The sequence below is a fragment of the Acomys russatus genome, chromosome 20 (genome assembly GCF_903995435.1).
Source record: "Acomys russatus chromosome 20, mAcoRus1.1, whole genome shotgun sequence".
NCBI lineage: Eukaryota > Metazoa > Chordata > Mammalia > Rodentia > Muridae > Acomys > Acomys russatus.
In genome coordinates, this window is record NC_067156.1 from 932,756 (window position 1) to 959,215 (window position 26,460).

General features: G+C 48.8%; 1 protein-coding gene across 1 annotated transcript in view; it reads left to right on the forward strand.

Annotated features, from left to right (window-relative positions):
• LOC127204798 (GREB1-like protein) overlaps window positions 1-26,460 on the forward strand; it is a 294,756-nt gene that overhangs the window by 257,461 nt on the left and 10,835 nt on the right. The window contains 10 exon segments of the mRNA XM_051164015.1: window positions 960-1,090; window positions 4,792-5,131; window positions 11,406-11,521; window positions 12,690-12,934; window positions 16,843-17,420; window positions 17,606-17,708; window positions 19,949-20,104; window positions 20,604-20,743; window positions 22,309-22,470; window positions 22,585-22,789. Coding sequence (XP_051019972.1) covers window positions 960-1,090; window positions 4,792-5,131; window positions 11,406-11,521; window positions 12,690-12,934; window positions 16,843-17,420; window positions 17,606-17,708; window positions 19,949-20,104; window positions 20,604-20,743; window positions 22,309-22,470; window positions 22,585-22,789 — 2,176 coding nt within the window.

Genomic DNA, 26,460 nt, shown 5'->3' on the forward strand with positions numbered 1-26,460 from the left:
AATGACTTATAAAAACTAAAGAACTGGGCAGTGGTGGAGCACGCCTTTAATCCCAGCACTCAGGAGGCAGATGCAGGTGGATCTATGAATTTGAGGCCAGCCTGGTCTACAGAGGAGTTTCAGGACAGCTAGGGCTACACAGAGACACTCTGTCTTGAAAAACCAAAAATAAAAATAAATCTGAAGAAAGAGGAAAGAAAGGTATAAACAAACAAATAAATCCAAATCTATGAAATCATGAAACTTACTTAATATTCTGGGCTTTCTTAGTTGGAAGACAGAAGACAGCAGCATGTGGCACATGCCAGCATCCGCTGAGGGCAGCACACTTGCGTCACATCCCAAAATAGTTCCTCATTTGCGTAGTGATGACTGAGTCAGCAAATGGGGGCGGAGGGGTGGGGGTCAGTGCTGAGTGTTCTAATGAGGTCAAATGTTCATAGTGCATTGCACTTTTATACTCCATTTGAAAACTAATTTTTATTTGTAAAAGGAGTTACCATAATTAAATAGCACCAGAAAACTTAAGTGTTTGCAAGACATTCTTGGGTTCTTCCCAAGCTCAGTGGATACATCAGAAAAAAGAGCTGATTCTAGCCAGGGGTGGGAAAGGCATCTGGCCTGTGTATCTGAGCAAAAAGAAAAGAAAGCAACCCCAGGTGTGTGGTGTTGGGCTAAAGGAAACATGTCACCATGCCACTAATCATCAGCTAAGTTCCATGGAAATGCGAAGTTCTACAACCGGTTTCTTTTACCTCCCACCAATATCTCTTCATACACACACACACACACACACACATACACAGACACACCACACACACACACCACACACGCACACACGTGCGCATACATGCATACACATGCACGCATGCACATGCAAACACTCATGCACACGCAGGCACACACACACACGCACACACACCCTGTCTTCACTAACGGTCTACTCTCTTTTCGATCAGGAGGACGTGGGCTGTGAGAAGCTGTACTTCGGCTTGAATGAGTACAGCAAGTCTCTGCAGTGGGGGATCACCAGCCCACTCCTGAGATGTGATGAGACCTTTGAGAAGATGGTGAGCACGCTCTTGGAGAGGTAAGGAACCCAGGACCACTTTCCACACCCCAGCTTGTCTCCTGGCCAGGTGCACTGCCGAGGGGGAGCTGTGTCCAAGGCCACCCACCATCCACCCACCTCGAGGTTAGCCCTTCTCACCATCCACCCACCCCGAGGTTAGCCCTTCTCACCTTCCACCACCCCAAGGTTAGCCCTTCTCACCTTCCACCACCCCGGGGTTAGCCCTTCTCACCTTTTCCACCACCCCGAGGTTAGCCCTTCTCACCTTTTCCACCACCCCGAGGTTAGCCCTTCTCACCATCCACCCACCTCGAGGTTAGCCCTTCTCACCATCCACCCACCTCGAGGTTAGCCCTTCTCACCTTCCACCAGCCCAAGCTTAGCCCTTCTCACCTTCCACCACCCCGAGGTTAGCCCTTCTCACCATCCACCCACCTCGAGGTTAGCCCTTCTCACCTTCCACCCACCTCGAGGTTAGCCCTTCTCACCTTCCATCCACCCCGAAGTTAGCCCTTCACACCTTTTCCACCACCCCGGGGTTAGCCCTTCTCACCTTTTCCACCACCCCGAGGTTAGCCCTTCTCACCTTCCACAACCCCGAGGTTAGCCCTTCACACCTTTTCCACCACCCCGAGGTTAGCCCTTCTCACCTTTTCCACCACCCCGAGGTTAGCCCTTCTCACCTTCCACAACCCCGAGGTTAGCCCTTCTCACCTTCCAACTACCCCAAGGTTAGCCCTTCTCACCTTGCATCCACCCCAAGGTTGGCCCTTCTCACCTTCCACCCACCTCGAGGTTAGCCCTTCTCACCTTCCATCCACCCCGAAGTTAGCCCTTCACACCTTTTCCACCACCCCGGGGTTAGCCCTTCTCACCTTTTCCACCACCCCGAGGTTAGCCCTTCTCACCTTTTCCACCAACCCGAGGTTAGCTCTTCTCACCTTCCACCCACCTCGAGGTTAGCCCTTCTCACCTTTCATCCACCCCGAGGTTAGCCCTTCTCACCATCCACCCACCTCAAAGTTAGCCCTTCTCACCTTCCACTCACCCCGAGGTTAGCCCTTCTCACCTTCCACTCACCCCGAGGTTAGCCCTTCTTACCTTCCACCACCCCGAGGTTAGCCCTTCTCACCTTTCACCACCCCGAGGTTAGCCCTTCTCACCTCACACCCACCTCGAGGTTAGCCCTTCTCACCTCACACCCACCTCGAGGTTAGCCCTTCTCACCTTCCACCACCCCAAGGCTAGCCCTTCTCACCTTCCGCCACCCCGAGGTTAGCCCTTCTCACCTTCCACCACCCCGAGGTTAGCCCTTCTCACCATCTACCCACCTCGAGGTTAGTCCTTCTCACCTTCCACCACCCCAAGGTTAGCCCTTCTCACCTTCTACCCACCTCGAGGCTAGCCCTTCTGACCTATCTACTTCCTTCCCCTGCCTAGACCACATCCTCCAACCCAGTGCCACAAGAGTGCATGGCTCATATTTTAAAAAATGGTTCGTCCCATCAACTTGAATTATAGATGTTGTAATACAAAGCCACAGCTATAGTTTAATGCAAACAGATTGGAGAAACAACACTGCAATTTTGTTAGTTAGTGTGTCATGTAAACGTCTGTATTTTAAAGTTATTATTTGTTCAAACTTTGGCTTTTTTAAAAATATGAGCCAGGAAAATAACTAAATATAGCCTTGATTATAGCTCATCTGTGGTCTCTTCCCCTCCAGCATTCTGTCCAAGCTAATAATATCTATGACTTATTGAACACCTGACAGCGCTGGCCCGGGACTGGCCCCCCTGCAGCCATCGTGCCCTGCCCCAGCCTACTAGAACCCTGCGGCACACAGTCCAGGCCCAGTTCTGCCTCCTGTCAGTGTCTAGGACGCATAGCTGAGTGTCTGTTGTCCCCCACACTCATTCTCCCCATGAAAGGCAGAGTGGCGAGAGTTCAGGCCAGCACTAGTGCATTCCCCTCTGAACCCCTTCAAGTCCTGGTATTCGTTTGATGCCCCTAAGTGGGTTTGGCCTGGGCTTCTCTAGGCAAGTTTGTGAACATTTGTTAAATGTTAAAGAAAACTATAAAGTAGAACAAAGGTGACTTCTCTGCCACTGAGCTGCCACCTAGTGGCCAGGAAGAAAGGGACCAGGCTCCTCAGCACTTTGCCAGGCTCTGGGCACCTTACCCTGAACAGCCCTGCCTGGCCAGTGACTACTTTCCCATCCAGCCACTGGGGCCTCTGCCCTTTTGTCATCAAGTCTCCCTTCCAGGGGAGGAGCACCAACATTTATTTTCTACCTAGCCAAACTGCCAGCATGACCAATGTGACTCTGTCACCTAGCAGTCTAGGCAGGGAAGAACAGTAGGTAGTGCACGGATTTCCCAGGCTCCCTTGTCTCCTGGTGGCACTCAGAGGAAGGATAGCAGGCTACCAAGAAGAGACTTGATACCCTATGAGCATATACAGGGGGAGAAGGTCCCCCTCGATCACAGACATAGGGGAGGGGAGTAAGAGGAAAATGGGAGGGAGGGAGGAGTGGGAGGATACAAGAGATGGGGTAACCATTGAGATGTAACAAGAATAAATTAAAAAAAATAAAAATATAAACAGTCTCTGGTGATAAAGGCTCGCCACTAGAGGGTACTCGCCACTAGAGGGTGCTCGCCACTAGAGGGTGCTCTTTCTCCAATTTTTCTAACTCCAGTTATTCCCCTACACCAGCTCACTAAGTTTTTTTGTTTTTCAAGACGAGTTCCTCTAGTATCCCTGGAACTCACACTATAGACCAGTCTGGCCTTTAACTCAGATCTGTTTGCCTCTGCTTCCTGCATGCTAGGATTAAATGCATGCGCTACCGCCACTTGGCTCACCAACTCACACTTATTTTTGTTAATAATTTTTATTTTATGTGCTTTGATGTTTTGCCTGAAAGCATGTCTGTGTGAGGGTGTTAGACCCTGGAGTTACAGACAGTAGTGAGCTGCCATGTGGGTGCTGGGAATTGAACCCAGTGTCCTCTGAAAAGCACTGAGCCATCTCTCCGGCCCCCAACAACTCACATTTTTATGGGAAGATATATTTCTATTACCCACAGAGCTGACTTTAAATTAGCAATAATTCATGTGTTCATATATTTTTGATGTTTTGTTTGTTTGTTTTTGAAACAGCATCCCCATTATGTGGCCCAGGTTGCCCTGGAATGTGCACATTATGTAGCTGAGACTGCCCTTAAATTTTGCTATTCTCCTGCCTCTGCCTCACATATGCTGGGGTTGCAGGTGTGCTCTACCACTCCAGCTACAATTATCCCTTTTTTAATGTCTGATACACCAAGAATAATGACAGCAATGACGGTTTCCTTTACTGTAGTCAAACATCTGAGAGCTGAGATTGAAGTCTGTGCTTCAGGCACAATCCAGTGATTATGACTCAGTTTACAACTAACCTGCACCGACCAGAGTGCCTTAGTATTTTAATGCGCATCTGAGTCGCCGGTGGAGGGACCCGCTGTTGCTCCGTAAATCTGCTGTGGGCTGTCTGGCAGTTCTAGCTTCCCGGTGCTGGTGCTGGTCCATGTGGCACTTTGAGATGGTAGAGCCGCTAGGCCAGCCCACAAACTCTAATTGATCTCACCTGTGGGGTCCAAGATTAATCCGCTCGGTAGCCATTTCCTGCCCTGTTCCATCTGCATTTTACTGCGCATGCCTGTGTTCTGTCATAGGTACCCCCGGCTGCATAGTATGGTTGTCCGCTGCTATCTTCTCATCCAGCAGTATTCAGAGGCCTTGATGGCTCTCACCACCATGGCGTCACTCCGAGACCACAGCACCCCGGAAACGCTCAGCATTATGGATGATCTTATCAGCTCCCCAGGGAAAAACAAAAGTGGGAGGGGCCACATGCTCATCATCAGAGTGCCTTCGGTGCAGCTGGCGATGCTGGCCAAGGAGCGGCTGCAGGAGGTGCGAGACAAGCTGGGGCTGCAGTATCGCTTTGAGATCATCCTGGGGAACCCAGCCTCCGAACTCAGCGTTGCAACGCATTTTGTGGCACGATTAAAGGTTAGCAAAGGACAGGCATACCGTTTGTTTCTGTTTTCTAAGACTCTTGGATAGACGGACCATGCAGATGACTGAGTTGAATAAGTTTTGTACAGCGTTGAGTTTGACCTCCCAGATCAGGCTAAGGCAAAACTAAAGGCTGCATTGGCTTTTCTTCATTGAAACCAGTTTCTAAAGACCCCATCAAATCCCTCTTCCTATGTACGTGCATTTGGTCTCCATGCTCCAAGCCCAGGTGCAAAAACTGAGACGACCTAATCTGCCTCCACATTTCTTGACTTCGCTGTCTAGCTCTCTGGTTTGTTTTGTTTTGTTTTTCATGGAAAAGGTAAGCCATTTTCTCAACCTCTCAACTCACTAATTCTTCTCTGGGCATCTAGCCTATCTGTGAGCTGGAGGCTGGTCGGCAATGTCTTCCCTTTCAACCTAGCAGTCATCTTAGCAACCTCGAGCTCCCTCGCATGGGGATCCCAGCTTGCTCCTTGGTATCCTCTTCTGGCCCAGTCACTTTGGCGGGGCTCACAGCACTGACCTACACAGGGACTCAGGGTACAATCCAGCCTCTTGCTGCTCCCTCTGCTACCCAAGGACTGACTGCCTGTCCCCGACTGTCAGGCACCAACCAGCTACCCTGAGTCCTTGCCTCATGCCTGGCCCAGCTTTCCTTGAGGACTTTTACCATCTCACTTGTCCTAGCTGCTAGAAAGCATTTAATCAAATGCCCACATTGGGTTGGATGTGGGGCTGAGCTAGCTACTGTATGGCTGAAGCTGACTGACAAAGTATCCACACTGCACATTAAATCCCAAGCTAAACTGGGTTATGAATAACTTAGTTTGGCACACACTGGCTGAAATGAGAGCATCTTCAGGGGTTTGACTCTGACCTTGCTGCAGTTTCCTTTCTGCAAAACGCAAGGTTTGAACTGTGCTATTTCCTCAAGCTCTAACTTGGACCCTGACTTACTATTCGTAAATAACTCTGCTAATGTTAGCTTTCCTGTTGTATTATCTAACCTAAACTGAATAACCCAACTAGAACAAGCAGAAGCTCATGTTCAGTAGCAGTTATAGCATTTCTGTCTCAGGAATAGATAGATGTTTACAGCTTGTGGGCAAAGCCTGGGCCCTCTGACGTCAGACCTGCGGCTTTCACCACAGAGATTCCTCCAATGGGTAGAGGAGGACTCGAACGTCCATGCCGTGCCCACATGAGGCTGGCTCCTGGTGTTGCTTCAGTGCCAACTGCCATCATCACTGGTGCTCACTCTCACTTTGGGAATGTTGGGGCAGAGAACGTAGCCTGAGTGGTGGTCTTTCTGTTGAAGCTGAGAAATGCAGATGCTTTGTGTTTCCACTGTCACTGAGGCATCTGCTGTTGTCTGAATGTCTTTCTTCCTGGGCACTCTTGTCAGCAGATGTGTGAAGGTTGTAGTGACGGAGAAAAATAAAACTATGGTCAAAGGCCACCTCATAGCAAATCCCTATGGTGAATAACAGTAGCCTCCGGCAAGTCCTCCCCATATGCCCCCGCCTCGCACTGAGAAGCAGAGCTGAGGTGGTGTGAAAACACTGAAGATAGAAACAGTAGATATGCAGCTGCACTCTGGGGAACCTCACACCTGTCACTGAGCTACACCAGGACTAGGGTGTTCCTTGGGTCAGCCATGACTCTCCTTATCAAGGTCCCACAGTCTTAGGCCATTTGTTTAGAAGGTCACTATATGCTGGTGGTGGCACAGGTCTTTAATCCCAGCACTCAGGATGCAAAAGCAGGTGACTCACTGAGTTCGAGGCCAGCCTGGTCTACAGAGTGAGTTCCAGGACAGCCAGGACTACACAGAGAAACCCTGCCTGAAAGAAAGAGAGAAAGAAAGAAAGAAAGAAAGAAAGAAAGAAAGAAAGAAAGAAAGAAAGAAAGAGAAAAGGAAGGTATAAATCAGTGGGCTGTCAAAGTCCGCCCCTCTGGGCCGCTGCATAGAGAGCACAGTGAAGCTGCTGATCTTGCTGTGCTTAGGAGAAGAGGACTCTGGCTGTGCATGCAGCTGAGTGTAGACCACTGTCTGTGTGAGGAGCGTCCTAGCAGCTGTCTCCTAAGGCAGCGAGAGCCCCTTCATTTATCCAAGCAGCTGCTGTATACCAGCCACATAAGAGAGTCCCATGTTCTCAAAACTAGTGCCCCGTCAGGCTCTCTTTCTGTGCTCTCTATGTGAGGAACTCCTACTGAAGAGCGCACACCTAAGCAAGACCGCCTCTGGCCAAGTGGACCTGCCTTACCATTCTCAGAAGGCATTGGGGTACTTTTTATCTTCAGTCTTGGGTAAAACCCAACACTGCTCCCATCGTATGATCCCGTTTTTATATTTATGCCTCTTTATCCTATTATACACTATAGTTAATTGACAAGAGATGACAAACATTAAAATTTTAACCTTGGCTAGATTAAAATTTTAACCTTAAAAAAATCAGTCACTTCACCCAACAATCCTGGGGAGCTTCTGTACAGTTGCCTTGGTAGTGAGCCCAACGTTCAGCCGAAACTAAATTTCTGTCCAGTCTTCTGTTCAGCTTAAGTGCCTCCAGGAAAAGTCATTCTAAGGGCACAGTTGATGAGTGAATATCATGTATCACAATAGCAGTTTGATGAGAACACATACTGCAGTGGTTTCACTGATGTTTTGGTCAAGAGTAAAAGTGAGAAGTGTTTAGCACTCTTGGGACGCCTCCTCAAGTGGTGAGGCATCTCACCTGTTCTCCTGTTGTCAGCCCGGCCTTTGCCCTTGATGGAACCGTGACCTACTGGTGGACTCCAGAGCCTAAAGTCCTTTCAGAGAAGTTCCTGTTGCCAGGGAAAGCATGCACACAGTGTGAGAGCTCTGAGTAAAATGCCTCCTGTGCCAGGGTTGTTTGCCCTGAGCGAGGTACTGAGTGAGGCAACTCACTGTCCCCTGGAGTACCATGGGCTGGGACCCATGTCCTTCTGAAGAGCATGCTTGTTTGAGGCAAGATCTCAGGTAGCTAGGCTGGCCCTAAACTCACTGCATAGCTGAGGATGACCTTGAGACCTCTTCTCCTGCCTCTTGCCTCCTGCCTCCTGCCACCATGCCAGGGCCACACAGTGCTAAAGGTCACCCCAGGGCCTTGTGTGTGCGCCTGTCTGCCAGCTGAGCTGCACCTCAGCCTGGGAGAAAAAAATGTGTGTGTGTGTGTGTGTGTGTGTGTGTGTGTGTGTGTGTGTGTGTTATGGATATGGGTGCCCACAGAGGTCAGAAGATCTCTCTGGAACTAGAATTATAGATGGTTGTGAGCTGCCTGACATGGTTGCTGGGAACCAAACTCCAATCCTCTTGCAAGAGCAGGAATTGCTCTTTAACAGCTGAGCCATCATTTCAACCTGAGAGTGTATTTAAAAATATTTCTAGAATGTTGGTTTTCCTTTTTTTTTTAAATAAAAATGTCCCATATAAAATATTTGACTATGCTTTCCCCTCCCGCAACTCTTCCCAGAGCCACCCCACCTTCTTGCCCACCTAACTTTATGTTCTTTCTCTCTTGTTTAAAACAAAACCCACAAAATGGAAATCAGAACAGAAAAGCAAAGACCAATAAGACAACTGCTCCTAGGCATGGGACCTGACCTGGAGTGTGATTGATATACCCAGTCACACCCCATTGGAGAAAACTGACTTTCCCTTAAATAGCAAGTACCAACTGCAAATAGCTTCTTGGCTAAGGGTTGGACCCCGCTTCTCCTCCTCCCCTCCCCTCTATCCTTGTTTCTCTCCTATCTAGTGTTAGGGGTAAAACTAGGGGAGTGAGAGTTTGGGGGAAAAGAACTCGCAAAGTAGCAAAGATAGCCACAACAGGTGTGTGCTACAATGCCATCTCTCATTAGCTATTTTCTAAATATCAATAAAACATTAATTGAACCACTATATTATCTCTTGCCTAATAGATTCCAACACACTTTGAGTTTAGCAAAGGAAATGCTTGAAAAAATGTGAGTTGCTTAATGATTGTTAATATTCATAAATAATTTGATAATAATTAAATGTAATTAATAATACTTGAACTCCACCTGTCTCTGCCTCTCGAGTACTGGGATTAAAGGGGTGTGCCGACACACCCTGAGAAAAGCTAACTTCTTATTCCTTGTTTGCTAAGCATTAGCAGACCTAAAACCTACTTACAGCCTAGACATGCAATAAATAGGAACCTTTAAAGCCTATCTACTTGAGTTGGACTCTTTTCTTTTTTTATTATTTCAACTTATAACTTAATTCAGATTACATCCTGATTGCTATCCCCTCATTTGTATCTTCCTGTTCCCACCTTCTCTCCCTCTTCTGTCCTGTTCCCCTCCCCTAAACCTCTGACTGAAGGGAGCACCACCACCACCACATATCCACAACCTATCAGGTCTCATCCAGATAGCCAGCTTCCCCTTCCTCTGAGTGCCACCAGGCCTACCACCAAGGGGAGGTGATCAAATTGAGGACGCGGGGGGGGGGGGGGGGGCACCAGAGTTCATGTCACCCATAACCATGGAGACTGTGCTGTCCATTGGCTATTCTGAACAGGGGTCTAGGTTTACTGCATGCATTGTTCTTGGTTGGTGCAACAGGTTATGCAGCACCCCCCCTTCCCCGGTTCCAGATCTGCAGGCCTTGATGGTCCCCCTGAGGGGCTCCTGACCTTCTGGGTCCTTCCATCCCCTCCCTTCCATGCCACTCTCAGCGCTCTGTTCTAACCTAGAAACTCTGGGTGCTAAAGGTGTAACTTGTCCGTTGCGATGCTTGCCTGGCACACCTGATGTCTTCTGTTTGATTCCCCAGGGCTGTGGGAAAACAGGTGTGGTGACACAAAACTGTAATCTCAGCTCCTGGGAGGTGGAGGCAGGAGAATCAGATGTCCAGGTTCATACTCAACTACACATCACAAGGCTAGCCTGGGGCAGGCAAAACCCTGCCTCTGGCAAAAAACAAAACTAACAATTATAGATCCATTTATATTTTATTTTTGTTTTTTCTTTCTTTTTTTTGTTGTTGTTTTTTTGGTTGGTTGGTTGGTTGGTTGGTTTGGCGGGGTTTGTTTTGGTTTTTTGGTTTTGGTTTTGTTTTGTTTTTTAAGATAGGGTTTCTCTGTGTTAGCCTTGGCTGTCCTGAACTAGCTTTTTGACCAGACTGGCCTCAAACTCACAGAGATCTGCATGCCTCCACCTCCCTGAGTGCTGTTCTTGCACATCTTTCCAAAGTGGGTTCTCCTCTTTCATCGACATGGTTGTGCTCCTAGGATTGACGTAAGTTACGACAGGTACTCGTGGGTATGTTTTGTGGCACTGCATGAGGAGTCGGTGCTCTGTAGGTGCTTTGCGAAACTAGGAGCAGACTGGTCACGCTTCATGTGAAGCAGTTGGTTTCTTTTGGATCAGCCTGGTTAGCCTCTCATGACCCTGGAGGCCTCGGGCCAATCACTACTTGTCAGTTTGTGGGGAACTGAATTTGCAGCGTTGTGTCTAGGCAAGTTCTACCACTTATATGTCCCTCGTCCTCTTTTGCCTTCTGTTTTGATATCAGTCTAATTAAACTGCTGCAGGGTGGCCTTGAACTTGGCAACTTCTCCCTCAGCCTCTTGAGTAGCTGGGATTACAGACAGTTCTTTTTAAAGTCAATAAAGGGATAAAGAGAAAAAACTAACCCTTATTTGCTTGATTAAAACGTTTTGGATGAATGTTGAGAGTCTGTCTCAAGTCCCTGACAACTGGAACTGTCTTTTCTCATCACTGACTCCCAAGAGTTTGTCCAGGGTCAGCAAGTGTAGCCATGACCGGTGGCTTCTCCGTCACCCTTAGGATGCTCCAGTGTGTTTCTCTGGCCTTCAAAGCTAATTCACGCAGTATACCAAGCTTTCTGTGCAATGGAGGTGGCAACTGAGGGCCACATGCTCAAAGAAGCGCTCCGTGCACGCTTTGAAGGTAGCAAAAGTCGAGGTGGGTGTGATGCACAGCCCTGCAACCCTGGCACTTAGGAGAAGAGGCCATCGAAAGAAGGGTTTCAAAGCCGTCCTCAGCTACAGGGGATCTGAGGCTTGCCTGGGCTGCACAAAACGCCATCTCAAAGATCAAAATCCTCTCACAGAAATCAAAACCAAGCATTCTAATATTCGTGGTCTACACACTTAGTGGAGGTCATTAGGAAGCCTGCATCTCGAAACCGTTAGAAAAGACGCAAACTTGAATGAGGCATTTTAATGATTCCTCTGTGTCTCTTCTACAGACCTGGAGAGGAAATGACCAGGAAGAGTGGATCCCTCGGACATACCAGGACTTAGAAGGCCTGCCCTGCATTGTGATACTGACTGGCAAAGACCCCCTTGGAGAGACTTTCCCCAGGTGAGACAAGAGGAGATGCTCCCTGGCTGAGCTGCCGCATGGTTGATGAACCAGTTTCAGCTGTCTGGCAATAACTGTTCTGTGAAGGGACAAAAGAAATAGAGCCGCGCCCTTCTCTCCTTCACATTTCCAGAACCTCCATTCTGGAGTGGAGCTGAGTCACAGCTGGAAAGTTGCTGGAGCCCAGAGCAAGGCATCCAGAGGGCTGAGAGGAAAGGCAGGAGACAGACAGACAGACAGACAGACAGACAGACAGACAGACAGCAGGATGGATGATAGTCTAGATAAAGCACTTTGTGTTTGCTAATCTGATGTTCCAAACTCCCTCAAGGGTGGACAGCTACAGATTGGAAGGCAATAAAGGCCTCGACTGAATGTCTACTGTGTGTTTCAGGCCACACTCCACATGCCTTCCAGCCACACTCCACATGCCTTCCGACCACACTCTACATGCCTTCCGGCCACACATCACATGCCTTCTGTGTTCTTTGCCTCTTCCTTTGCACCAGCCTTGTAAGCCAGCCTTCTCTACGGAGCCTTTGGTATTTGCTTTTCAGTGACGCTGGAGCTGAAGTCCAGGGCCTCATACATGCTACACAAGTTTTCTGCCATGGAACCACATCTGCCATTGAACTGCCCTCTCTATTTTATACTCTGGGGAAGCACAGAGAAAGATGGCTAGCTGGGAGGTGACAGCTGAGATTCAAAACAGACTCAGCCAGTCCTGAAGCCTGTAGTCCTCACCTCCCATGGATCCCGAGGCCTCTGACGAGGGGTGTGCCGTGGATCCCGGGGCCTCTGAGGAGGGATGTGCCGTGGATCCCGGGGCCTCTGACGAGGGGTGTGCCGTGGATCCCGGGGCCTCTGACGAGGGGTGTGCCGTGGATCCCGGGGCCTCTGACGAGGGGTGTGCCGTGGATCCCGGGGCCTCTGACGAGGGGTGTGCCGTGGATCCCGGGGCCTCTGACGAGGGGTGTGCCGTGGATCCCGGGGCCTCTGACGAGGGGTGTGCCGTGGATCCCGGGGCCTCTGACGAGGGGTGTGCTGTGGATCCCGGGGCCTCTGACGAGGGTGTGCCGTGGATCCCGGGGCCTCTGACGAGGGATGTGCCGTGGATCCCGGGGCCTCTGACGAGGGATGTGCCACTAATATTGTTCCTTCCGTACAGGTCCTTAAAGTACTGTGACCTGCGGTTAATTGACTCAAGCTATTTAACTCGCACGGCCTTGGAACAGGAGGTGGGCCTGGCATGCTGCTATGTCTCAAAAGAGGTCGTCCGAGGGCCTGCTGCTGCCCTGGACCTCAGTGGGAAGGAGGCCGAGAAGGCCCCCACCGGAGAGAATGACTCCGAGGAGCTGCTCATCGATTTGGAGCGGCCACAGAGCAACAGCAGCGCTGTCACCGGAACGTCAGGTCAGAACTCGCCTTCAAAAGGTAGAGCCCCATTACTGACCGTCCCCTGCCCCCGGGTCTCCAGGCAACAGCCAAGACCTGCTCTCCAGACCTCAGCTGCTGGGAGGGCTGAGTAGCTATAGCTCTCTCTGGGTCTAACCATGAGCGTAGTGACAGGCGAAAACCCATAACCAGTTAGCGCCTCAGCCTGCACCATGCGCCTGATGCCTCCTCATCTCCTTCCAGTTTCTCCAGAGCTCAGATTTGCATAAACACCCCATTTTCAGTCTAGAAATGGAAGCTCTAAGTTTGTATTTGGTGGCTTGGTGCCTGGCACAAATGTTTGGATGGGTGGGTGGCTGGCTGGCTGGCTAGTTACACAGGTTCTTGCTGTCAAATGTTGGTACAGTGTGCACTGCAGGCTTTCTAGGGGCTCCTTGTTGGTGGCAGGGCCTCGTATACAATTTCCTTTAGTAAATCGTAATACAGCAAGTGCAGCCCTACTTCTAGATTTTTTTTTTTATTATGAAAGTAATAAACTTTAATGAAGACAAGAGGATGTATCGAAGTACAAGGAATAAGTTGAAGTGGAGCCCCCACAAGGGCAGCCATGTGCCCCCACCCCGAATTAACATGGAGATCAGGCCCTTGGCTAGACCCGCATATGCAAGCATGCACTCACTTACACCCAGGGTAGCACCAGTCAGCAGCTGTCTGAGAACTCCATCCCCAGGGCCCTCCTGTCTGAGGTGACCCAGAGCCTGGGGGGCCATGAGACCCACCCTTCTCTAGGCTGGGCCCAGCTACTCTCCGTCAGTAGGGGAGAGCTGTGTAGCCTCCTCCTCCCTCAACCTCACCACTGTAGGCACCTCAATTTTCCTAAAACCAGCTCAGAAAAAACAGAGCAGTACAAGGTAGCGAAATGAACAGGGGACATGAGAGGATGGGGGAAAGACTGTCCCCTTCCTAGGGGCTCTTTTTTAAAAAGACATTTTAAAAGTGTGAAATTTTTGCCTGTGTGTATATAGGTGTACTACACAGGTGCCTGGTGCCCATGGAGGTCAGAAAAGGGCATCAGGTCCCCTAGAACTGGAGTTACTAACAGCTGTGAGCTGTGGTACTGAGTCCGGAACCCCAGTCTTCTGCAAGAACAGCAAGTGCTCTTAGCAGCTGGGGGTGACCAGTGGCTCCTTAGTCACACCCCTCCCCCACTGTCCTCCCCACTCACCAACCGTGTCCTCCTTAAGCTCCTCTTGGCAAAGCCCTGCTCAACATGGAACACTAAGACCCCAGCTCCTGGCCTCCCTCAAGGCTGAAAGAGGGAGGCAGGCAGGCTCTCTGCTGAGTGCCTGGGGCATGAGTGCTCTATGCCAGAAACACCGATGGACACAGCACATTGGTGTCTTTCCACAATGTCACAGTTTATTGATCACAAACTCACAAGGTTTAGTGGCTGCAGTGACTGTGATTTATCATATAATCTGTCTTCCTTGGTAGCTTGGCTGAGGCAAATACAGGTTCTTTGTTCCAATCTTAGTTATTAATATCAACACGGATAGCACACAGTAACTATGTATGTATGTATACATGTGTGTGTGTGTATACTATGTGTATGTATGTGTGTATGTACGTATGTATAGATGTATATAAATGGATCAGAATGAAAACAGCTTAAAGAGGCTGTGGCAGAGTTTAAGAGGGTTGAGAAGTGAGCTGAGAAAACGGTTGTATTAAAAATAAACCAGACAAGCCGGGCCATGGCAGCATATGACTTTAATCCCAGCACTTGGGAGGCAGAGACAGGTAAATCTCTGAGTTCCAGGACAGCCAGGACAACACAGAGAAAACCTGTCTCAAAAAACCAACCAACCAAACAAACAAACCAGACCAAACCCAGGAGGGAGCTGCTGTTGTCAAGTTCCAAATGAAGCTGCAGAGTTCAACGGCTAGGGAAAGGCTGGCCCAGGATTCAGGAGCAGGCAATGGCTCAGGAGCTGGGGAAGGATGGGTTAAGTGCAGGTCCAGATAGGGACCAGGCAGACAGGCAGGCAGCCCTGCGTCAGCAGCAGGGAGCTCAGCCCAAGCTGTAACAGAAGTGAGGGAAGCCTTGACAAAGTACACAGCAGACATTAGAGGACAGGCTGGGGTGGGGCCATGCCACTGCAGTGCATCACTTTATGGGGGTCAGGAAAGAGGATTACCCATGCCCTTTCCTTGGTCTGGCAAGTCCAACGAGTTCTATAGGATTTTGAATACACTTGTGCACCCCTACAGTCTCAGTTCACCCAATAAATTTACAGGGTGGCTCCCTTTCTACTTCTAGGACTAAGTCTTTGATCGTTCTGTGCTGGCTACGTGATTGACAGATGGTGCAGTTTCTCAGCCCGTGTGGGTTCTGCAGTAACCCTTCTCCCTAAAAACGGAGCAGCACACATAGTTGAGTTTTTCTTTTTTTTTCTTTCTTTCTTTCTTTCTTTCTTTTTAAAGATTTATTTATTTATTATGTGTACAATGTTTTGCCTGAATGTACACCTGCAAGCCAGAAGAGGGCACCAGATTTCATTATAGATGATTGTGAATTGAACTCAGGACCTTTGGAAGAGCAGGAAGTGCTCTAAACCTCTGAGCCATCTCTCCACCCCACCCCATCCACCCACCCCCTTTTTTTTTTCCGAGACAGGGTTTTTCTATGTTATCTTGACTGTCCTGGACTCACTTTGTAGACCAGGCTGGCCTTGAACTCACAGCAATCCACCTGCCTCTGCCTCCCAAGTGTTAGGATTAAAGGCGTGCGCCACCATGCCTGGCTGCACAGTTTTATATACACGATGTGGACTAGCTTATGAGAGTAGCAACCTGATCTCAGCAGTTGGAAGCTGCCAGTCATGGGAGCAGTAAAGAGGCTGGCTTTTAAAACTCTGTGTGTGTGTGTGTGTGTGTGTGTGTGTGTGTGTGTGTGCGTGCGCGCGCGTGCGCGTGTGTCCAGAGTGAGCAGTATGCACAGAACGCAGTGCCCACAGAGCCCACATGCATTGGATCCTCATGGTCTGGAGTTACAGCCCACCTGGCATGGGTGCTGGAGTTATGCCTGGGGTCTCTGCAAGAGCAGTCTATGCTCTTAACTGCTGGGCCAGCTCTCCAGCCCGAGAGAGGTTTGCTTTTAATAATGACAGTTTATCAGCTCTCCTACAGCTGGAATTGGAACTCCATGGCTGGACAGCACCCATTTGAGCTCAGAGAGGGTCTTCAGCCATGACTATTAGGAGACTCAACCACCAGAGGAAAGATTAAAGTTAGAAGACAAAAGAGAAGACAATGGAGACTCTCACCTCCTTATCTAGGGCTGGTCTACACTCTACCCCCTCCCCTGGAGACATCCTACCCTGGGTGAGGAAATGGCTACAAGTGAGGGACTTAGAGGTGTGAGGCTCTCGGGCCACCAAGGCAGAGAGCGAGTGACACTGGAAATGGCTGGGACATGGAGCCTGTCCACCCATTGGCGTCTGACAGAGGTGGAAGGACTACTTCCAAAACTGTGGGGCGGCTCTAGAAAAGGAACCATAGGCCACAAAGCGCTAGGATCCAGTGGCCCAGGGAGGTAGTCCCTCCGGGGGGCAACATGGGAAGGAAGGCAGGAGAGCTAGGCTGGTGCCCAGCTGGTATCTCCCGCTGGCCAAGCCCACCCAAAACCCAGGGCCCTTAAGGGAGCAGGAGAAAGCAGCGTAGAGACTGAGGTAGAGGGAATATTCTGGCACTGTGTCTCCGTTTCCAAAAGTTTTTGTTGTTTCGGTTTGGGGTTTGGATTGAGGGCTTTTGTTTGTTTTGGGGTTTTGTTGTTGTTTTGTTTGGCTTTTTTCAGTAGCCTTTACCTCCTGACCTTGACATCGGGGAGGGATAGGAGGAAGACTAGTTCCACTGTCCCTCTCCAGGTTCCACCATGGAGAACGGGGTGAGTTCCTCTAGCACAGTGGCAGGCAAAGCCCAGCAGCAGCCTCTGACCCCCAGCCTCCAGAGCCCCACCACCAGCGCGCGGCTGGATGACGGGGTCTCTGTCAGCACTGCCGTGGCTGGGGAGGTCCTGAAGCAGGAGTGTGATTCCTTGGGCCCTCCGATGGCCAGCAGTACCACCTCCAAGCCTTCTTCATCCTCATCCTCGAGTGCCCAGGCTCTTGCATGGCCAGGCCAGCCCCCAAGAGGCTGCCAGGACCTGCACACAGCCCTGCCGCCTGTGGTGATCTTATCCAAAGCCGCATACAGACTGCTGGGATCCCAGAAGGGCGGCCGGCTGCCCTCCTCCTCGTCCTTGCTGCCCCACGCCGATGTGGCCTGGGTGAGCTCCCTGCGGCCAGGCCTACACAAGGACATGAGCAGCGAGGAGCAGTCCCTTTACTATCGCCAGTGGACCTCAGCCCGGCAGCACCACGCTGACTACAGCAACCAGCCAGACCCCGCCTCAGGCGCCCGGACCTTGCACCCAAGGCGGCTGCTGCTTACTGGGCCCCCCCAGGTAGGGATGGACCAGGGTGGGTCCTGTCTTGCCTGCCAGGGGACATCTTGGGGGGTTGGCGGAATTGACAGAAGACCTCTTTCAGACCTCCACTAAAGAGCCAAAGTGTGAAAGAAATCTCTTTTCGTTTTCCTTTCTCTCTCTTCCCCTCCTCCACCCTTCGTAATTAAAAATATCTCCATCAGGTGGGCAAGACTGGCTCCTATTTGCAGTTCCTGAGGATCCTTTTCCGCATGCTCATCCGGCTGCTGGAAGTAGACGTGTATGATGAGGAGGAGATAAATACAGGTGAGGCTTGATGTTATGACCTAGGCATGACCTAAGAGCCAGGATTGCTTCACCCTCTGGGTGTCCAGGGTACCTAAGCTGCAGCACTGACATGAAGCTGAAGACAAGATGCTCAGCAGATAATCCTAAGTGAACTGAGACACTCACTGGCTCCTCCCGTGTGCAGCAAGCTGCTGCGCACAAGGTGCTCACAGCTTTGGTAGGTAGGTTTGCTGCCTAGACAGGTGCTCTGCACTGTGCGCCTTGCCAGCTTGGCACTGTGCACCTTGCCACCTTGGCACAGTGCGCTTTGGCAGCTCGGCTCTGTGCACCCTGCCGTCTCGGCACTGTGCGCCCTGCCGTCTCGGCACTGTGCGCCCTGCCGTCTTGGCACTGTGCGCCTTGCCAGCTCTGCACTGTGCGCCCTGCCGTCTTGGCACTGTGCGCCTTGCCAGCTCTGCACTGTGCGCCCTGCCGTCTCAGCACTGTGCGCCTTGCCGTCTCGGCACTGTGCACCTTGCCATCACAGCCTTTTGTTTTACCCAAGATGTGGCTACAGAGATGCTGGGATCACCCCCTGGCTGCCAAGGCATTCTCTGTCACTTCCCATCCAACAGGAGAGCCTGGCTCTCTCCTTTCCCCCTCACTCTGGTGTGGGTTGAGTTAAAGGTGTGCTGGGAGGCATAAAGGCCCCTTCCTCACTAGAACATTCTCGAGACTGCAAATAAAATGCCAACTGTAACTCAAGGTATTACAGGGTAAAAAAATCAAATGTTATTTATATTAAAAAGATAATTGCTATACTCTAATCTCGGGCTTTCTTCCCAAGTAGTTTATACGACCTCAAAAAAAGTAGCCTGGCTGCAAAGCACCTGTCCTTACTGAGCTAGCCTTCTGCTGCAGTGTGAACTTACACATTCTATTAATACTGAGAATCATCTATTATACAAATACTGTGTGCCTGCAGCTATCTTAGCGCCTTGGCTATGCCATCCCTAATGTCTCTAAGACCTACAAGAAGCCAGTACTTTGAGGGCTTAAGGTTGCCTGCATGGGTGAAGTACTCAGGGGTGCGACAAGGGTTCACACTCTGGAAATGCCCAAAGTCTGGCACCTGGGAACATTTTGACTTCACTGCTCCTGGGGATCTGTGAGGGAGATGGGAGGGGACGAGCTCTAATGTATCTAATACCCTAGGACTTTTGTTCATTGCATCCTAAAACTTCAGGCAGCTTCAGGCCCACTCATCAGGCTAAAGCAGCTAAGACAAAAGCGGGTATGTCATGAAAGACAGCCTGGGCTCCGGCACAGATTCAAGCTGAGCCTGGTCAGCTTACCAAGAACTTGTATTGTCTGGCTTCTCTAGAGGAACAGAACAGAGAGAGTATATATATATATATATATATATATATATATATATATATATATATATATATATATATATATTGAAAAGGGATTTATTAGCGTGGCTTAGAGGCTGTGGTCTGTCTCCTGATGAAAAGGCCAAGAATTTGGCAACTGGATGTCTCAGCTCGGCATTGGTCTGCATTGGAATTCCAAAAAAGTAGGAAGTAATGCCTCAGTAGCAAAGTAGATGAACTTGACAGCAAGAGTGAGGGCAAGCAGGCAAAAAACGAAAAGAGTCCTTCTTCCACGACCTTTGATGCACACTGCCACCAGAAGGCGTGGCCAGATTTAAAGTGGGTCTTCAGCCCTCTAATGATCCAGGCAAAAAAATCCTTCACAGATGTGCCCAGCAGCATGGGTTTCAGCTGATTTCAGATTTAGTCAAACTGACAACCGAGACTAGCCACGGACCAGGGGTGGAGTGCTTGCCTGGAATGTGTGTTGCTGAAGATCAACCCCCAGTATTGAGAAACAGTAATAACAAAGTTATCCAGGATATCAATACCTTAAAACCCCACAGCTAACACTGGGAATTTTGATCATCCAAATAAGTATGTTTTCAGGAGAAGTGGGATTCTCGAGCTCATGGCAAAGGAGTTTGTGAGCTAGGCCTGTAGAAACTAATTCAGAGATAGTGAGGGAAAATCCCCTTCCCTGAAGAAAGCCTGAAGGACTAATTTTGATCCCTTCTACTCTGGGATAACAGAGCTCGTTTCTCAGAAATGCCTTTGTCACACCTTCTCTGGGCTTTGTGCTTCCGGATGGTGGTGAGGAGAGGACGGTGTGGAGGAGGCAGAGGGGGACGATGAGAGAAGGAGATGGGCCCACCTGCCCTGTGCCCTGCTCTGCCCTAGATCACAATGACATCAGTGAAGTGAACCAGTCAGAGGGGGAGCCCTGGCCTGACATTGAGACCTTCAGCAAGATGCCTTTCGACGTCAGTGTGCACGATCCCAAGTACAGTCTGATGAGCCTGGTCTACACTGAGAAGCTGGCTGGGGTCAAACAAGGTCAGTACATGCAAAGCCAGGCTTGGCTCTGGGAAGGTAACGGGGGCTCTAAATCAGGCCTTGAAGTGGGGGGCAGGAGGCAGTCCACTCCTTGGAGAAGAGCACAATACTTCTGGTTTGTTTTTTTTTTGTTTTTTTTTTTTTTCCACTCTTACATGCGAACAGATACACACATCTTGATTTTTTTGGTTTTTCAAGACAGGGTCTCTCTGTTTTGCCTTGGCTGTCCTGGACTTGCTTTGTAGACCAGGCTGGCCTCGAGCGCACAGCGATCTGCCTGCTTCTGCCTCTCAAGTGCTGGGATTAAAGGCGTGCGCCACCACCGCCCCCCCCCCACCCCACCCCACACCCCTCGGCTTCACATCTTGATTTTTTTAAACTTGCTTATCAGGGCTCAAATTACACAGCCCTTTGAGAAGTCCCTATGAGAAATGAGGATTTCTTTCTAAGATGTATGTGTGTGTCATAGAGATAACAGTATCCTGTCCTTTGTGCACAGAAGAAATAAAGGAATACAGAGTTGAGGAGCCTCGGAGACGAGAGACCGTGTCTATAATGCTGACCAAGTACGCGGCCTACAACACCTTCCACCACTGTGAGCAGTGCCACCCGTATATGGACTTCACCCCCACCTCCCAGGTGCAGCCCACATGCCCTTGCCGGGGAACTCTGTGGCCAGAATGGACCCTGTGTGTTCAGATGGAGACGGGAGGGTGAAACCTGAGACTTGGGGCTTCAGGCACCAGAGGCAGAGCATGAACAATCAGGATCACTCAGCAATTGTCTCCTCTTTAATCTTGCTGTTCAGGCTGGTCTCGAACTCACCATTCTCCTGCATGCTGACTGGAACTATAGGCATGTCCACCCTGCCTGGGTTTATTTTCTCATATTTTGGGTGTTAGGTACACATCCTGGGGCCTTGCAAATGATAAATACATATTGTAGCGCTCCTGGCCCCTTTGACATCTTCCTGCCTAGTTCATCTTTACGCACAAAAGGAGACAATGGCAGTGTTGATGGCAGCACCCCACGTCATTTCCCCATGTCCCCATTTCTCTTGTTTTATGTCTTGCCACTGGGCACCTGGGACCCTGTTGCTTCCAGGCTGTGCTGATTCCCCAAACCTGCTTCTCAGGACCAGACTTCCCCTAAACACACACACAAACAAATAAACAAACAGCGCATCTTGAAATTCAATGGACAAAAGACAGAATGCATTGAAAACTGGGTTACTAGTTACCTGGTATATCCATTTGTTTTCTTGGTGGGCTCCTAGTCTGTTGACAGTTCTTTGAATTGTGTGTGTGTGTGTGTGTGTGTGTGTGTGTGTGTGTGTGTGTGTGTGTGAGCGCGCACATGCTGGAGCTAGCTCCCTTACTCCACATCATGGGCTCTGGAGATGAAACCCAGAGCCGCAGGCGGGGTGACAAGCATGTTCCCTGATGAGGCACCCACGGACCTGATCGCCGTTCTACATAGGCTGTGTCACAAGTGCCTTGGCCTATAAACTGTAGGTGTTCAGAAATTTTCTGCATAAAAGTCCCTCTTGACATCACTTTCTGTGTGATTGCAACACAAATAATGCATCCCCACATTTGTGATGTAGCACAAACTAGAATCTGGGGGCAGAGCTGTAGTCTTTTTTTCCAAAATGTAATATTTAGGTTAAAACTATCCGCAAACCTACCTGGATTCTAAGTGCTGGTGAAAATTTGTTATCCTCCCATTAAACCAATCATTGGCTTCATAGCCCATAAAGGCCTGTTTTATAATTATTTTATAATTATTCGTGGAGACGGTTCCTGAGCACGTGGACTCCTCAGCTGCTTCACAGACAGGATTTCTACTCGGCTTCTATGAGTCACGTGGTCTTTCTCTGAGGTCAGAGTTCTGCCCTGTATGTTGGAATCACTTCATCCTCCACTGTGACCAGATGGGGCCACATTCACTCTAGCCACTCAGAGCTGATACTGCGTTCCATCTGACTCACGGGTGTGTCCTCTGGAACTGAGGCCTTTGCGCATGCGCACACCGCAGGATGTTTATCTTTTTAAGACTGAGCATTGGTCCTAAGCTTATAAGGGGTCTAGACAGCTGGTACCAATGTCCGGTAGCACTGACTCGTGTCAACAATGTGAAAGAATAGCCTGGAAGTTTGGAAACCGTAAACTGACCTTCTCTCCGTTTCTTCTTTGCAAATGTAGGTGTCCGATTCCACCCTTCATGCGTTCACGTTTTCCTCTTCTATGCTGGGAGAGGAAGTGCAGCTCTATTTCATCATCCCCAAGTCCAAAGAGAGCCACTTTGTCTTCAGCAAGCAGGGCCGACACCTGGAAAGCATGCGGTTACCCCTGGTGTCCGACAAGGTGGGCTGCGGTGCTCGGGTGTGAGGGCTGCCACCCCGGCTGGGGCTCTCTAAGCTGCTAGCATCTAAGGGCTTTACTTTCCCGTTTTGGTCTCATTTCTTTTCCTTTCCACAGAATCTAAATGCAGTCAAGAGCCCTATTTTCACCCCTTCCAGTGGTCGCCACGAGCACGGACTCCTAAACCTTTTCCATGCCATGGAGGGCATCAGCCACCTTCACCTCCTAGTGGTCAAAGAATACGAGATGCCGCTGTACAGGAAGTACTGGCCCAACCACATCATGCTGGTGCTTCCTGGCATGTTCAACAACGCGGGCGTGGGTAAGGGGCCCTTGGGGCGCGTGGGTGGGGGGGGGGGGAGGGCGTAGGGAGGGGGGCGTGGGGGGGGTGAGCTGAGAAGAGCGCTCCATTCTATCTTCCAACGGTTGCCTCTGGAATCTGCCCTGCCCTCATGGCCAGAGCTCTTTTGACTCTGGGCTCTTCCTTCTCCCCTGTAATTTTACAGTTACAGACTTTTTAACTTCTGAAGACTAGTAAAGACTAAATCATTGGAATATTGAACACCTGGGAAGGGGTGAAGAGTAGTGTAGGCTCCCAGTATTTCTGAGCTGAGCCTTCCAGGGCCACAGCTGTCCCTAGGGTGGGAGGGGATGATGTATCTGATTTAGAGGGTCCCCCACTGGGTCTCCTGCTAGGGGCACTAGGCAGGTTCTAGTCCTGTCAAGGAACTGGAGCCATCTGCCTGTGACACAGTGAAGGCGTCAGGCAGGCTCAACCCTGCTTTTTTCACAGGAAAAAGAGCATCAAGCCGACTTCCCAGAGAGGACCGTTAGTTGCTAAGGGTGGCACTAGGGGTGTCTGCATCTCTTTCATTTCCCGTACACAGGAAACCCTAACTGCACCAGTGTTCCAGAGCTGTACCCTTCTGGGCACTTTTTTAAAAAAAATATATATTTATGAAACACTGCTCATTTATTCTTTTTTATTATTATTATTAATTTATGTAGTTTTTTAAGTTTCCCACCATTTATTTCTGCTAGTGTCTAAGGTGGGACTCAACTGGAATTTGAATTTGCAGTTCTGTAATGCTTCCTCTTACCTCAGCTTTGGGGACTGAAGTCTGGGCCTTTCAGATCCCTGCCCCCTCCCACTCCCCTACCCCCTGCCGCCAGTTAGCTCTCTTCCCAGGCATTTCACTTACTTTTATTATAAGACTGCCTAAATTGTCCATGCTGGTCTCACAGTAACCCAAACAGTTAATATTGCAGGTATGTGCCACAAACCGTGAGTGCTAAGCAGTCCCCAGTTTTTAGGCTGTGTCTTCTTTGGAGAAATGCCTTTCAAAGTCCGTTCCTTATTTCTTCAACTGGATCACTTTGTTAATTTACAGAGGTCTTTTGTATTTAATATTAACTCAGCAGATATTACGTTATATCTGTACCCATCCCGCTGTTAATAATGTCCTTTGATACCCGAACGGTGTTCATTGTGATGAAGTCCAGTTTGTTCCCATTCGTTGCATTCTGGCACAGTTGTCAATTTCACTGTCATTACTCTTTACTCTGTTTTCTTCTAAATGTTCTATCATGCTAGCTTTTACTTAGGTCACTGGAGCATTTCATTTCTTTCTTACATGGTAAGGGCACAACTTCATTTTTTTCATGTGGCCATCAAGATGTTCCGACACTATTGTTGAAGAGACATCTTCTCCACCATTGGCGCCCTTGTCATACATGACAGGGTTTACCTTGGGCTCTGTATATAGCTGTCTCCATGTCACTAGCACACGGGGCTTTAGATTTTGAAAGGAAAAATTAAACATGCACCTTTTAAAAAATGTAGACATTTTTGCATACTTGTATGAGCTATGACAATGTATGTAGGTGTATAATAGTCAAATCAGCATATACACCACTTTCTTCACATGGGAGATTTCTATTTTTCCAGTCATTTTGAAATGTACCATGTATTGTTTCAACCAACACTAGAACTAGCTCCTGCTGCTTGCTGCTCTTTACTGGACGGCTCCCCCACCCTGCCCCCAGCTGGGTGCCCTTCCCGCCTTCACTGACCATCTTCCACCGAGATCTTCTCGCATGAATGGGAACAAAGCCCTCCGGTTTCATGCATGCTGCTACAAGTGTACAGTGACAAGAATCCTTGTTTGTTGTTGGTTTCTTGTTATGTTTTAAAGACAAACTTGCTCTGTAGTCCAGGCTAGCCTTGAACTCAGAAATCCACCCGCCTATGCTTCCAAGTACTTCCAAGCAGCACCACCACCAGGCTTTTTTTTTTTTTTTTTTTTTTTTTTTTTTTTTTTTAATGTCATGTGCACTGGTGTTTTGCCTGCATTTATGTCTGTGTGAGGGTGTTAGATTCCCCTGGTACTGGAGTTACAGATAGTTGTGAGCTGCCATGTGGGTGCTGGGAATTGAACCTGAGTCCTCAGGAAGAACAGCTGAGTCAACTCTCTAGCCCACTGTTTGGTTTGGTTTTGTTTTAACAAGCCAATTTTTTGTTGTTGTTGTTGTTTGTTTCTTTTGCATTTGAAGTACTTGATGACATCCTGACATTCTTTACCATGCTTATATTTTTTTTTTCAAATCTACATGCTGTTTACTAATGTATTCAAGATCAAAATCTTAGAACTAGTTATAGTGAAATTTTAACTGAAAGTTAATTAAAAATGCTTTTCAACATCACAATACTGTAGCCATTTTCAGGGACCTGAACAACTGTGGTTGTCCTGAAGGCTCACAATATGGCGTCACTATGACCAGATTCTTCAGAAGTTCTGAGGAAACACATTCAGGGGGCAAATGTAGGATTCTATTCTTTTTATGGCCAAAATATTTGGTGTTCTCATATTGTCTTTATCTGTGGAAACCTAGGTTGATTCCATTATTGAAGATGTTGTGAGCAGACACGACATCTCTTTCGGATATATACCAACCAGTGGAGCTGCTGGGTCAAATGGTACTTCAGTCTCTGTTGCTTTAGGACTCTCTGCACATTTTCTATAATAGCTGCCCTGCCGACATGTAAGAGATCCCTTCTATCTTCACCCTTGTCCACATTGATTAGTCATTTTAATGACATTTTAGAGACAGCCATTCTGAGGTGAGATGCTATCACTGTAGTTCTGAGTCACAATCCTTGATGGTTGGTCAGTGAACACCTAAGCACTTCTAAGTTATTTGAGGTTTCTTTGCAGACATCTTGTAGGTAGTCATGACTAGTTTGAATGGCTGATTCTCCTGTCTAAACCTCTCAAGTGCTGAGAGGAAAGTTGTGCAGAGTCTTTCAAGCCAGCCCACTTTCTAACTGCATTATTTGCTATCCGGCTTTTGAGTTCCTTATATACCCCAGGCATCAATCCCTTGTTGGATCAGTAGTTTGCAAATGTTTTGTCCTACTACGTTCGCTGTCTCTTACCTGTGTAGGTTGTCTTGACTCTGCTGGTTCCTTGCTTTGGTTCAAAAGCTTCTTAGTTTCATAAAATCCAATTTATCTATATTCACTCTTTGAGGTGCCATTTGAAAAACAAAATCATTGCCTCCTACATCAGTAATACCTCCAGTTTGGTTGCAATTTGAGATGCTGTCAGATTCCATTAAGGACCTTTTTTTTTTTTTTTTTTTCCTGTTTCTATGAAAATATTTTTGGTAAATGCGTTAAATTGTTCATCTTTAAGAAGTATGGTTATCTACAAAACAATGTTTTGTAATATATGAACATTGGACATCTTTCCATTTATTGGCATACCCTTAATTTCTTCATCGGGAGTTTGTGTCTCTCCCTGCACTGTGTTTTGCCTTCTTGGCTTAATGTGTCCCTGAGTGTTCTCCTCTTCTTCATTACACACTCTCGGAGATGGCGGTACCTAAATCCTAGTATGACCTTGATCTAGTCTTACTGTTTGCCATTCTTCCATACATTAACTAGCCTTTTATTATAATCTGTATTTTGTTTCATTTTAGGGTGGCCCACTT